Source organism: Etheostoma spectabile, chromosome 4, assembly GCF_008692095.1.
Source record: "Etheostoma spectabile isolate EspeVRDwgs_2016 chromosome 4, UIUC_Espe_1.0, whole genome shotgun sequence".
In the NCBI taxonomy this organism is placed as follows: Eukaryota; Metazoa; Chordata; class Actinopteri; order Perciformes; family Percidae; genus Etheostoma; species Etheostoma spectabile.
The window spans coordinates 23,426,802-23,441,367 of NC_045736.1; the positions used below are offsets into that span (position 1 = coordinate 23,426,802).

Here is a 14,566-nt window from a genome sequence, read left to right on the forward strand (position 1 = left end):
CAGACGCTGGGCTTTTGCTCTTTCACTGTAGATCTTGAATAACAATGGTCAACAATTAATTTCCACCAGGAAAATGAAGATAAAGTGTAAACACGAAGGTTTTGGGCTGCGTTAATTAGGCCTTAATAACATACTCTGTTAATAGTGTTACCACTATACCACGTGCAGGTGTAAGAGGAGTTTTTTAGGTTGAATTGCTGGTAACACAATCCACAACCCCTGCATGTTTGCCTTGCATGCTCTACGGTCTCATTTTAGCAGGGTTCCTCACCACACATGTCCAACTCATACGTGAACATCCCCCACCAGGACAAAAGAACCACTCTTGAGGTTTTATTTTAAACTCAATGATGGACTTTTGTGAAATCCTTTTTGAGCCAATACAAAGAAACAAAGTTTTACATTCAGTCCACAAAATCTTTGGTGAAAGTAACATCAGTTAGATAATATTTCATTAAAGAAATAAAACCATATAATGCAATACATGTAGAAGAAACATAATGTAGTACAACTGGAGTCTTACAACCTCAAAACGATGCACATTTCTTAATTTGCAGGCAAATCATGGTTCAAATGACTTTTTGTCAAACATTTCTCCTCAATAATTAATACTTAGTAAATAACGTCAACATCACTCTAAAATCTGGAGCATCTAAAGGGTGACAGTGAGAGCAGCAGAGAGGAAATTTCTTCAGAGGAAGCGTTCCTTCTTGTGCATTACTGGTGATGTAACTGTACAAGAAAGCCACTGTTAATACGAATATTTATAGTGAGTGAGTGTGCATGCAAATCGATATTCATAATTTAAACTAGCTCTACGTTTTATTTTGTAATGACCACACAGATGCGATTCTCAGATGTCTGTCTTGTGAGACAGAAAATATTGACTTAAGTGTCCTTGGTCACAGGAATAACAGTTTTTCCAATGATCTGTTAATTGTTTTCAGTGTCAGTGTTACTGACTGGTTGTGTGCATGATATACAGTAGATCCTCTTCATTGGCCAAGGCTTGCATATCTAAAGTGGTGCAACAGCAGCCTCTAGTGGCGTGTTTTCCCGGTAGAATACACATTTACTAAGATTGTTACATAGTGCAATATGCAACATTATTCCCATTTAGTATCAGTGTTTAAATTGCAGTATTGTTAAGGTATATAATTTGTCATGATTGGTATACATACTAACACACAATCAACATAAATAGAAAACAAAATGTTAAATCATGAAAACAAAAATGATGTCTTCAGGACAATGACAAGGCAACCGATGCCAAAAGAAAAGAAAAAAAGACACTGGCCAATAATACAATTGATTCCCTCTTTGTCCAATACAGCTGTGTACTTCACGTGTGCTTGAGCACCCCCGTTGCTGTGGTTACAACCACAGGTTCAAAGATGGACCTACACCAGTGAATGCATAGATTTTTTTTAACATCAAACCAACGTGTTTAACACAAATCAGAAGATACTGATCCTTGAATTGGATTAAAACGGTTGCTTCGTCAAAGCCTTCAAACCTCCTACAATCACATATATGGCGCCACAGTTTTGGTCAATAATAAATCATTAGTAATCAAAAGATATAAAGACAAACTCAAACACTCATGCAGGAATCTTTTCAAAGGAAAACTCTTGTAAGAAAGTATAAAATACTTGAATAAAAAAAAAAACTCAGTGATAAAACATGTTAAAATTGCACAGTAGTTTTCCCATATGATTATGTGAAAATATATTCAGTTTTTTTGCAGTTAGTACAATACGGCTATTTTGTATTTGTCCTTTGCCATTACTTCAGTTGTGGAGAGGCGAAGAAGGTCCCCTGGCGGTTAGAGCCAGCTGATGCTTTGCTTTTGCTCCCAAATCTAAGGAGGGGGCGAGAGACAACTAAGTTAGCTTTATTTGATTAACCATTTGACATGAGCTTGGACTTTTTTTTTTTGTTGAAAGCTAAAAATGTATCTGGATCTGCTGTTTGGGCTTTACACTCAAATCTGCAAATGTTCAAACTTTATCAAAACTGGATCTTGACCAATAGGCCTACTTTTTAGGATGTACCTGCTCTTCCACTAAGGGCCTGTGCTCAACCTGCAATTCCCACACAGAGTTAAAGTTTATAAGATTATTTTACATTGAACCAGACCTGTGACACCTCTGTGTCAAGCTGTCTACACAAGACGTTAGTATAAGCCTCTAGCAATGTTTCCCACACAGGAGCAGATACATGGCTGCATTACATCGGTCAGCAAAACATTTATGAGTAAGTTTTTTTTCCAGTGGGATATTGTTAATTTCCGTTTCTTTCTTCAAAAAAGGAAAATACCTAAATAGTCACCGTTTATTAATTTAATTAGTTTTTTATAAATCTGACCAACTCAAGCCGTAGAGTTAATGGCACACACACACACAAACTTTGCTTTGTTTTTAACTTATGCCTGATTAGACCCCTTCTCAGGACATTTGACTTGTCATAGTAGGAAAAGCACATGTACAACATTAACGATCGATCTGTTCATTTCAAATATCCCAGGAAGTCATGACAGTGAGCCATAGAATAGACAATACCAGGACCCTGAAACTAAAGTCATAAACTAGTTTATTTTTTATTTTATAGTATTATTTAGACCTGTGGTTTATCTACAAAATGTCCATTGGGGAAAAAAAAAAAAGATATTTGAATAAAATTACCATTATTATGCCATTCCAATCATCATTTTAAAACGCACAATGGAATGAAAATAGTTTCTAATGCCCCTTTGGAAATGAAATACTAAATGATCAGTCAGAAGGAGGTGAGGATTTTCAAACAGATAATATAGTAATTAAGTAATTCAAAGTTTTCTTTCATTTTCAGCAGCAATGTGCAGGGGCTCACAAGTTACCAGTCATATTTAGTCATACTAAAATTCCCTTCGGGATGAATAAAGTATATATCTATCTATCCATCCATCCATCCATCCATCCATCCATCATCCGAGCCCTGATCATAGTTTTTACTGTCCACACAGCAGTTATCCAAGGTAACTTTATCCAAGGTTAAAGGAACATGCCACCTTTTGTTGAATAAGGCTTTTCACGGTCTCCCCTCGCTGTAGATAGGTGGGGTCTTTTGTCTCAGTGTTTTGTTTTAGTCCAGTGCAATGAATGTTGCCCTGCTTTTTCTCTGATTTGTTTTAACAGACTGTGAGAGAGTTTGAGTGAGCTTACATGGTGGTGCTGGAGAGGGTCTGCCTCATGCGCTGGGACAGCGAGCTGGAGGAGGGTGTTTTGGCCATCGCCTGGTGCTCTGGAGTGGTCAGTGGTCCCAATATGCTCACTACAATTAATTAAAGATCAACACATCAACAGTTTTACACAACTGATTGTGTTATGTGTCAACCAAAGAGAATAAATGCTTAAATGGAGGTATTCCCCTTTTGGTGATTTACCTTGGTGGTCTGGAGTATCAGTGTGGCAAGCATTGTCCATGCCTGTATTATCTGGATAAGCAAACTGGTCCCAGTACTTTCCCGGAATGCTGAGAAGGCGCTCTACAACCTACAAAGACATCAATTAAATCCAGTATTTGTAGTCAAAACCGTTCTTATGAAAAGAAACACAGATCTTGAAGTTAACAAAAGCACATACACCATTTGTGCTGCTTCATAAACACTGGGCTGGGGCACTGAACGTAATGCAGAGCAGTTATTCTTTATTCTCAATGACTTTACCCTTGGTTGCCTGTTAGTGTCATGCAGGATGGTCATAGGGTCTGGGTTGGGAACAGCATGACCCACAAGAGTAGGGCCAAACACCATGGCCAGGTTGTTCACATCCATCTTGGTATCCACACACTCAGAGACCCTGGGAAAAGAAAGGGGAAAAAATGTCACCGTCTTAGCTAAAATGAAAGTTGATCTGTACTGCAGAGATGTATGAGGTTACAATTTGTCTTGTCTCAAATAATTTGGACGAAAGTCTTTCTAGAATACAGGTAGTTGTTTACACTCCTCTCTAATGGGTGGGAGGTAAGGGGAGGATGAAAAGGATAAAAGAAAAGGCTTCTTAGCACTGCTGAAATGTAATGCAAATTACTTCTGTAGATGGATCATCAGGCAGGCCAGAGTGTCTCGGTTTGGTTGAGGCAGCTCGCTGATGGTCTGATACAGCATTGCGAGACTGTTGCCATCATCCTGGATTTCTACAAAAACATTAACACCAGTCTTTTCATATTCATCTATGTGCATGTTACCTGTTTCCCATGGAGCTTCTTGATTCACTCAATAAAAACCATTGTTCTTTAAATAATAATGTTGCGTAAACCACTGCGGTTACAGCAAACTTCTGCAAGTAATTCTACAAGCCTCTGAAACTCACCGGCTGCTTTTATGAAGGCTTTGTTGAGGTTGAAGGTGAGCAGTGGCTCTGGCAGGTTTCTGAGGAAGTCTTTGAGGACACCTGTAATGACGTTAATGTCATCCACTTTATTAAGTGGAGGCAGAGTCTTTCCTCTAATCAGCTTCTCCTTCAGCTCTTTCACCATGCGCTCTTGGCCAGAGACTCTGTACAGGCCAACCTGGTGCAAGGAAATTATAAAAGAAACCAGCTCTCATTGTCTGGCTGCCTGTTGATACCTTACTACTGAATGAGATTATCAATTAGAGAGAAATTATCTGTTGTAATTGCTCAAGATACAGGATCAGAGCATAACATAACATGAGGGTGACAAGTTAACAAGGACTTTAAAAGGTTCAATGCGTAGGAATTTCTCCCATCTTGCGTTGGACCAAACAGTATATCACAATCAACTCTCTCGCGCCACGCAGTTCAGAGTACAGAGTATTAGATTAGCAGCACCTGTGAGTTAATCATGTGACAGCGAAAACGCAAAATGCGGAGCAGTATATTCTGTATGTCCCTTACTGGCTAATGTATTTCAAGATGGCGCATGAATATAGAGCGTCTACCCTAGTTCATCGAAAGGTTAAAATTTCAAGCCACAAGGATTACTTGGAATTGATGGTGGTGGTAAATATTCATGAAAAAGGACAATTTTGTGAACGGGCAACACAGATTTTGATAATGAGGAACTAAACACGTTACACACTGGACCTTTAATAAAGTCTGTCTCACCTCATGTAGGCCTCTTTGTTCAATCTCCCTAATGCAGTAGATAACCAAGGCTGGGATCTTTGGGGAGGTGGCTGGAGCAAAGTCAGCCAGGGTGATCTGCATACAAAACATACAATTAATCTAAATATGAAAGTAATAGAAAATAATGAAAAAATGGTGCAAACCTACTATTCATGTACCTCCGTGTTCTTAATGGGAGTGCCAACTGCTGTGGGATTACAGGGCAGGGGACAGCAGTCACGACACTCTGGGTGGGTCACAATCCTACAATCCTGGCAGCGGAGGTACATCTTGCCAAACTTTGTTCTTCTTCCACATGGTATGCAAAACTCAGACTTGATCACCTTAGTGATGGAAGGACCACAGTGCCCAAGGTAAGTATGTACTTCAAGTAGTAGTGCCCAAACAAAGTGAACCAGATTGAAATTTTGATGCAGACAGAACAAAACGTATACGGTCTTACGGTTTTGGGAACAAACTGATGCTTCTTCTCTCCTCTATTAGCTCTGGGGGTTTGGAGCCGGGCAGGAAAATCGGAGACGGGTGTGCTTGGAGTCTCACTGGCAGTCTCGGATTGGTCAGTAGTGGTTGTATCACCCAATGCTGGAGCAAAAGTAGGCGCAATCACATGTTAGTAAACATCTCCAAACCAGTGAAGAAGTTAAAAAAAACATTAATTTCAAACATACATTGGTTTTATAGTCAAATTAATTTTGTTTTCTTTTGTTATAAGGTCCTATACAGACGAATCATACAGAAGATCTACAAAATTCTCACCATTCTTTCTGCTGCGTGTCCAGTAAGGCACAGTTTCAATGGTGGAGACAGCCTCAACAGCACCACCATTCACTGGCACGGTGATGGTGGTTTTGGCCACTATGGACTCATTCATCTGAATCATATTTTTAAAAAAATGTAGATATATATACATACACACATTGTAAATACATTTAGGGCTCTGTCCAACCAAACTGAACAACATTTGAGTGACAATTATTAATTGACAATATTAAGGGTTTACTTTCTGTTGATAGCCATTTTATGTGTCTGTTAATTTAATAAAGAGACAATCACATCAAGCTGTGTTAGTGTTATAGACAAATTTAGTGGTGCATTCAGCAGCATTGCATTACCCTTTCTGATGTGCGGCCAGCGGAGCGGGGTTTCTTCATTGCCTGTGGAGGAACCTCAGGGAGTTTTCTGGAGGAGCGCTGTGGATTGAAATGTACAGGAATTTAAAAAAAACAACAACAAAAAAAAAAACAAGATGTACACCAAATAGCAAGACAAAGTTCTGCTGATGTACTGAAAAACATGAATAAAAAAAAATGTTTTATTAAGATTAATTCATCAATAATGCATGAAAGGAGGCATATATTCCTAATGTGAGTAAAGAAATGACTCACTCGTTTCTGGCGTTTACGCAGTCTTACGGTCTTCATCGCAGAGGAATCCCAGTCCTACAGGAAAAGGGGAGAGATAGAGCATAGTACTTAATAAACTAAAGTTAATTAATACGGTTGTCCCACAATCTGATCATCAAATCAGCAGTTCTCCTAAAATATACAGAAAAACTTTAAAAGTAAATGGGTCAATATACCAAAGAGTCATCTGTTTGGTCATAGCTGATGTCTGACATCAAAGAAGCGGATTCATCAATGGTGGTTAACCTGTAAAATAGATTAAAGTCAGCATATAATCGTACTATCTTAAAAGGAACATGCCGACTTTTGGGACTTTAGCTTATTCTCCGTAACCACCAGATTTAGACAAGTCGATACATACCCTTCTCATCTGTGTGTGCTGTAACTGACATCCCCAGGATTAGCTTAGCCTAGCAAAGATCCTGCAGGTAACTGGTTCCAACTAGCTACTGCTTCCAGTAAGTGACAAAATAACACCAACTTGTTCCTATTTACATGTTGTTATTTGTATAGTCACAGGGTGTACAAATAACAAGGTCACATGAGACACAGCCATATTCTAACCGCATATTAACTGAGAACTATATTCCCAGAAAGGCAAAGCACTGCTACTTCTGCTACTTGGGCAAAGTGATTTACTCTCTGCACCTGAGAAGACCGGGCACGGAGCAGAGAGTTCGCCTGGAGTTTGGTCAAAGTTGGAGTAAGTCAACAATTACTAGATACTAAAAGCATAGTTTACAATTGAAGGTGTTCGCTGTATTGTTAAGAGCTCCGACAATAAACAGGTGAGACCAGGTAATACCAGGATGTTTCATAGAATTCCAACCAAAAACGCTGACTGGCTGAATTTATGGTTATACTTGCTCTGGATATGGATCCAAAAATACCTGTAGCCAACTTCAAAAACATTTGGTTTACTCAGAACATTTCACTGAGGATTACTATTATGAAAAAATGGAATTAGCCACACGGACCATGAAACGTGTGCTGCAGGATACGGCCATCCTATCAATAGTACAGACCGGACAAAGTGGATCCCCTGCAGCTACGGTGAGTGTTCCGTTATTTTTTTCAGAGGACTAACTATTTTAATAGTGGTAACGTTAGTAACACTATTACATGAATAGGGTGGTCAATACTATTGCAGTTCTTCTTGGGCTTAATTTATCCCCTGTAATGTTATTGTGTTGTCAGAAATGCACTTTTTCAACCCAGAATAAAATGAGCGGTCTGAGAGCGAACGCTCATGACTGTAGCCTTTACCTCGCTAATGAATTGGATTCCACATATACACCACCAGTTCGTGTTCATTCTGATTCTCCCCTAGACCTCAGTCTGTTAGGCATTTTGTCTATCAGCTTCCAAAATTTGTAACTCATCGTAGAGATCTTGGTTTGATACCAAGTAAAAATCCTTTGACAATTCCTCAAAGTCAGCCATGATCAGCAGTGTTGTTTGCTACTAGCTAGCTATTCACATTGGTTTTGTTGACGGAAGTAACTGTGCTTTTTGGTGTTGTGCTAATTACTCCGCCCAAGTAGCCACAGTAGCAGTGCTTCGCCTTTCTGAGAATATAGTTCCCAGTTAGTATGCGGTTACAAGATGGCTGTGTTTCATGTGACCTTGTTACTTGTACACACTGACTATACAAATCACAACATGTAAATAGGAACATGTTGGCGTTATTTTGTCACTTATTGGGAGCAGTAGCTAGTTGGAACCAGTTACCTGCAGGACTTTTGCTAGGCTAAGCTAATGCTGGGGGCGTCAGACAGAGTTACAGCACGTACGGAGATGAGAAGGGTATGTATCAACTTGTCTAACTCTGGGGGATATGGTGAATAAGCTAAATTCCCAATAAGGCGTGTGTTCCTTTAAGTACTTCCTGTGCCCAAGGCTAGTTGAAAATGTATTCTGGTGAATCATACCAGCTTTAATATAGGAATTATATTTTACATACGTAATTCTATTTCCTACAATGTACAGAATGCTGCAACTCTATACAGTTTATAGCAGAAAATGCATTCACTAACTACATAAAGTGCAGTAGTAAAGAAACCTTAACATAAGTGAAAGGTCAAGAAAGGTACAGTACTGTCTTGTAAAAAAATAAAAAAAGATTTAATAGTGCACTTCTAGCCGTTTCCAAACCAGACAATGAGGACCTGACCTTCGACTGGAGTCAAGGTTGCCCTTGGCGGCCTGTGCTGCCTGTGAGTGGGCATTGAGGAAGGCAAGGGCGGAGCGCTGCTCCTCATTCAGGTGGAGACTGTTACCATTGTTCTCGGATATCAGCAACTCCCGTATCAGCTGTAGCTGACGTTCCTGTTATACCCAAAAACCAACAGGTTAACAGGGACAGGTCAATATATACAAAACAAAGACAAATGCAGAAAAAAAAGTATTATTATTATTATTATTATTATTATTATTATTATAATAATAGTGAACAATAACCAGATAGAAAATCTATTCACATACAGTGACATACACGTAAGCTTTACCAAGTGCTGTGACCAGTAGCATTATTTGAAGATGAACATCTAGATTTTTCATTTTTCCTATTTATCCCATCAACAACCACACAATACACAAGACTTATAAGTAGTGCTGCACCAACCAGCTTCTCATAAACAGTCTCAGCCTTCTGCCTTCGGCGGATCTCCACATCCACCTGGTTGCGGGCATGTTTCAGTTTGACCTCCAGGGCTCCCCTTTCAGTCTCTGCTTTAGCCAGCACCTCTTTACAGGAAACCAGCTCCTCACCTGCCCGCAGCCACTTCTTACGGCACTCCTCAAAGTTCACTGCCATCTGAAGGAACTCTGAATACCACAACAGAACAGGAGATTGTTGTATTGCTGCTGTGCACAATATACTATACTTCTGTGGTGGCTTTGTGTATTAGACCTCCAAAATTCCATTAGTTTGCAGTGGCTTATTGCCCTTGCTTAATTACCTCATGTTAGTTAAAATTGAAATGAATTGCATCACCTGGATTATTTTTATGTATGCCCCAATATCTGTTTCCACCCCCATTTGTGTCATGGGCTGCACCATCAGTTTCCACAGCATGTCTGTGGTCCGGGCCCTGTCAGCATTTGCTAGCTAAAGCAAAGGATCTACACTATTACTTAGAGCTTGGCAATATGTCAATATACTATCAATATTGTGATATGAGACTAAATATTGTCTTAGACTTCGGATATCATGTTGTAATATGACATAAGTGTTGTCTTTTCCTCGTTTTAAAGGCTGCATTACAGCAAAGTGATGTCATTTTCTGAACTAAGGACTGTTCTAGCTGTTATATTATTAGCCTTTACCCACTTAGTCATTATATCCACATTACTGTTGATTATTCATCAAAAACCTCATTGTGTAAATATTTTGTGAAAGGACCAAGTCAACACTACAATATCGTTGCGGTATCAATAGAGGTATTTGGTAAAAATATCATGATATTTGATTTTCTTCATATTGCCCAGCCTACTACTAGTACTACTACTACTTACTGCTTCTGCATTCATCGTATGTTGCTGCCAAAGAGGTGGCAAATACTAAGACAAAGTGTGGAAATAACTTACGTGGTTCAATACCCTCATTGAGACCGTCCACCTGGGCTCTCAGATTCTGGAACTGGTTGTACAGGTTCACAACAGACGACTCCATCGTGTCTTACTGCAGCTACTTTTGGTAGGTAGAAATGGATGGGTAGGACAATGGTTAATGCTAGTGGGATACATTACTATACTTTGTTGACATTTCACTTTGTTAACGTTTAGCGCTTTAGGCATAAACGCCACATTCAATGTCAGTGTTAGCTACGTTAACATCAAACATGTGAAATGTAACCTTTACAAATACTATTAACGTTACAAAAGTTAGCTACAACATTAGCTAAGAAAAACGTCATTCATTGTTATGTCAGCTAACGTTCTTAGCTATGTTCAAGCGTTCGCCATGACTTTATCTCTCCACTGTGTTTGAAAAAAACTCTCAAACGTGTTAGATAAATTAATGTGCGCCATGTTTAACGTTAACGTTACTGCCCTGTGCTAACGTTAACGTTAGCTATATAACGTAGCACGATTGTGTTGACTTAACGTTAGCTAACTATCGTTACGTTGGTCAAAAGAAAGAACAAAACACTTACCTGGGCAATAGTTTTCATGTAATAGGGCTGACATGTAATGTAACCAGTTCCGATGGTAAAAGTAGATGTTAGATGGTTTATTCCCACACCAACAACAGCTCAGCCACACCTGTCTGACAAAGTTTGCACATCCTTCTTCAAAGTTCAAAATCAGCGCCGGTTTTTTTCCTCGTTGGCTGATTTGGCGGAGGTCGGAGCGCTCTATCGCCCCCCCACACCCAGTGTTGTAAATGCAGGGAATTGTGGCGATTAGTGCCATTTCAGGCATAGACATAATAAATATATATATATGTCTATGATTTCAGGAGGACATGGAGTGGTCAACACACAACAAAACAAGATATTGCCTTATAATGACCCAGTATGGTTCTTTATCTACTAGAAAGACAACCTCTGGCTCAAAATATGTGTCGAATTGGACTGGGCCCATCATTTTTGAAAAGAGAACTGTGCTTAAAATTACTTTCTTTAATAAAGGCCTATCTTATCTAACTCATTAAGTGTAACCAATAACCCCATAAGCAGAGGTGTAGTGGTAAAAAAAGAGGTGGGTAAACTATAAATTCTGCGATCAGGTGGACCACGACGCGATCACCGATAAGGGGGGCCACGGCCTACCGGTGCACCCTGATGACATTGCTACAGGCAATTTATCACTGGTTGTTCCCTCATAGGTCGCACAATCAGTATTCAGTTCATACATTAATCAAAGTTCTTGTTAAAAAGACTCTAGAAGGAATTATATGGTTGAAATCTATAAAGTTACTAAATGACAAAACAGAGACAACAAAAATATGTGCAAAATATTCACATATAACAAGCTGGAATCAAAGACCTTTTTACTTTGTTCTAACAAAAATTACTCAAACCAACTAATTGATTAACAAAATAGTTGGTGAATACAACTAATACAATAGTTGTTTTTTCCAATTGCTAACACAATAAAATGACATGCATAGAACAATTATTTAAACTGACACACAGAGCAAAACCTCTTCTCAAGTCCCCAAAAGTCTACACATATTTAATGCTTCACACACATTTTGCAAGACACAACAATCTGACATAAAGTCACATGTTTACCATTTTCAAACCCATTCATCATTAACTACATGCAGGATAGTATGACATGACTGACGAATCTTTGACTTTAGTCTGCCGCTTCCTGCTTATGTTTTAAGCCCTCAACTTTGACTTCCAGGCAGCGCTGCGACCGGGACTTCAAGGCACCCAACCATTGCCCAATCCTAGTACATTACAGGTAGCGCTGCCTGGAAGGCAACGCTGGGGGCTCAGTACCCCAAACACCGCAAGAGATTAGTCAACACTGACAGTAATGCAGCGCAATATGATGGACTTCGTTTTAGGTTAAACAACCTATGAAACTAATAATGAACAATATGAAACTAAAACGACATAAGCTTAATTTAGAATGGCTTTGGGACAATAGGCTATTCAGAGGTGGGTAAACGCACTTTGGAGGTGGGTAAACGCCATTTCCGAATTTTGAGAGGTGCATAAACGGCGTTTACGTGCGTTTAGCCTCCACTACATCACTGCCCATAAGTAAATAAAAAGTGTAGTTTTGACTGAGGTGAGTCAGTCCAGTATCTGTGCCTCCTGCTCTCCTTACTGTCCATCAAAGTATCAAATTCAGTATGGTGAAATTTAGTGTAAAATCATAAAATCCTATATTGTGTCTTGTTGCTATGGGCCTGGCACATGGGCTGCACACAACAGCATCATTAATCAGCCACGGATGGCATATATGGGAGCAGCTCTACTGAGCAACATGTAATGAGGGCAACACGCACACACGCACGCACACACAGGCACTTTGCAAACAGTTTATATGTATATGTTCATAACACATTAGACATTTTTTAACAACTCAACACTAGATTATAACAGATTTGTTTGTGCATGTGTTTTTTCTAATAATCAGCCTGATTTAGCATCACACTTAACACAAAAATAAGAAAAAAAAACTTCCAACAGGCATACATGCCACCATATTTGTGGCACAAACATTGTGTGTGTGTGTGTGTGTGTGTGTGTGTGTGTGTGTGTGTGTTCTGAATACTGCAGGTCCATTAGAGGTGATTTGAGATAATAGGATCTGTCAGTCAATACGCGCTCTCTGTCTTAGTCAATTATTTATCTCTATACGTACATTTCCTCCAGTCACAGATAATTTAACTGCCAGAATTCTCTTGCTACGTCAATCACTGTCTGCCCTTTCTTAAACTGAGTTGACTAGTATTGCTAGTGCATTAAAGTGCATTAATCTGTAATCTGGCATAAACCAAGTGCATTACCAAGAGGAAAAAAAAAAAGAAAAAAAAAAGGGAAATAATTAATTTTGCAAAACAGACCATTTTTTCATTCACCATAATGATTTTATAACATAATGCAAATATATTCTTTGTCAGATGAGACAACATATTGTAAAAGGCACGTTACCACATTGCTGAGTTTATTCAGACAGGCAATATTTTACAAGCAGTTTTTAAGACAGAGTGTTTACCTGAATAATGAGTTCACAGATTTTTAGTTGTCTGTCTAAAATGTGAATGGATAATACAACAACAAGATCCACATTTCATAAATGCATCTCAGAAGTGAAAACAGTATCAGGAGACTCTAATGCACCAAAGTTTCAGAGGAAGCACCACAGATTGTGCTGACTGGTTAGGCCTTCTCAGTGGCACCATTGGAAGGGTAATGGATCCACAAACTGCCTCATGGGGAACACTTGGCAGATAAACATCTACTTAGCAGGATGCACTGAAGCAGAACACACCCGCTATACATCCTGTTCATATTTGTGCACACTATCCAGACCCTTCAACTTCACTTGCTTTCAGATAAATGAAACAAGCTTTTTGATACACAGTAGTTTTTCCCCCATTGTGCATAGTTTCTGTCCTCTTTGTGTAAACATTGAGAAAAGTGCTTATCTATTGTTGAACAGAAACAAAATCATCCATATAAATGTAAAGGGAATGGACAGAAAAACATGAACACCTAGAAATTGTTATGCAATCCAATACATTAGCCCTTCAATAGAAGAGTGTTGAGAAAGTTTTGGTTTTTGAACATCTCTATTTTGTTACTGATAGGGTTGTATTGCAAAGTATGCCTCTTATTTCGACCACACTATCATGCACATTGTACATGGCATTATAGCCTCAACTTAGAGTCCTATTGACACCGTATAAACATAAAAGGAACACTACAAGCGTCACAAGATACTTTTAATTTAGGACATATCAATGAATTTCATTATATTTTAAAAGTGTGCATGTCGTTGTGTCAACCCCCTTAGATTTTACAGTCCGGCACAAAAAGTCAATTGAAAGGTAATGTCTCCCGAGTTAACGGGATGTTTTTACAAACTGGAATGTCACACCGCTGGCAAGACTACTTTTATCGTCTGTAAAAGCAGCCCAGATGAATTTATTGGTGAGTGAGTCTGCAGGTGTGTGGAAATGCTCTAGCCAAGTGAGTAGAGTAATACGATAATGTACATAGGTGCACTCCAAACAGCGCATCAATTAAATTACAAGTGGAATCTTCCACTCAGAGCATGTTTACTGGAAAAGGCTCCCTCTTTCCTTCAGTACTTCCACAACAAATCTTCCAGGTTTTAAAACCTTACACTTGATGAACATCCAACCCAAACAGATTCACAAGTGAATTAAACAGCTTATTTTTTTAGTTTGAAAAATGGGAGAGAACTTAAAAATATTTGTTTGTGTTATTTTTAAGCAGTAGCCTATATCTTGTTGATTAAAAAAAGAACAAGAAAGTAAAAAAAAAAAGCTCCTCATAAATAATATGTCACACTTTATGAACTGTAAATGTAAAACTGTTA

At 38.9% G+C, this 14,566-nt stretch overlaps 1 protein-coding gene across 3 annotated transcripts; it reads right to left on the reverse strand.

Moving 5' to 3' along the window:
• Positions 1 to 320: 320 nt before the first annotated feature.
• Positions 321 to 10,864, reverse strand: LOC116688463 (rac GTPase-activating protein 1). 3 transcript variants are annotated; one of them, XM_032514521.1, is made up of 17 exons: positions 10,690 to 10,864; positions 10,121 to 10,223; positions 9,156 to 9,358; positions 8,706 to 8,860; positions 6,709 to 6,778; positions 6,515 to 6,568; positions 6,242 to 6,319; positions 5,886 to 6,000; positions 5,572 to 5,711; positions 5,288 to 5,452; positions 5,109 to 5,204; positions 4,353 to 4,551; positions 4,071 to 4,176; positions 3,707 to 3,839; positions 3,425 to 3,533; positions 3,204 to 3,312; positions 321 to 1,861 (listed from the first exon to the last, which is right to left on the reverse strand). In XM_032514521.1, exons 2-17 carry the CDS (start codon positions 10,203 to 10,205, stop codon positions 1,786 to 1,788), a joined length of 1,893 nt encoding a protein of 630 aa, XP_032370412.1. In that variant the 5' UTR covers positions 10,206 to 10,223; positions 10,690 to 10,864; the 3' UTR covers positions 321 to 1,785. The 3 variants fall into 3 exon arrangements, with proteins under 3 accessions (XP_032370412.1, XP_032370411.1, XP_032370410.1); XM_032514520.1 differs by having other exon boundaries at positions 5,572 to 5,720; positions 10,121 to 10,220; positions 10,690 to 10,863; XM_032514519.1 differs by having other exon boundaries at positions 5,572 to 5,720; positions 10,690 to 10,863.
• Positions 10,865 to 14,566: the final 3,702 nt, after the last annotated feature.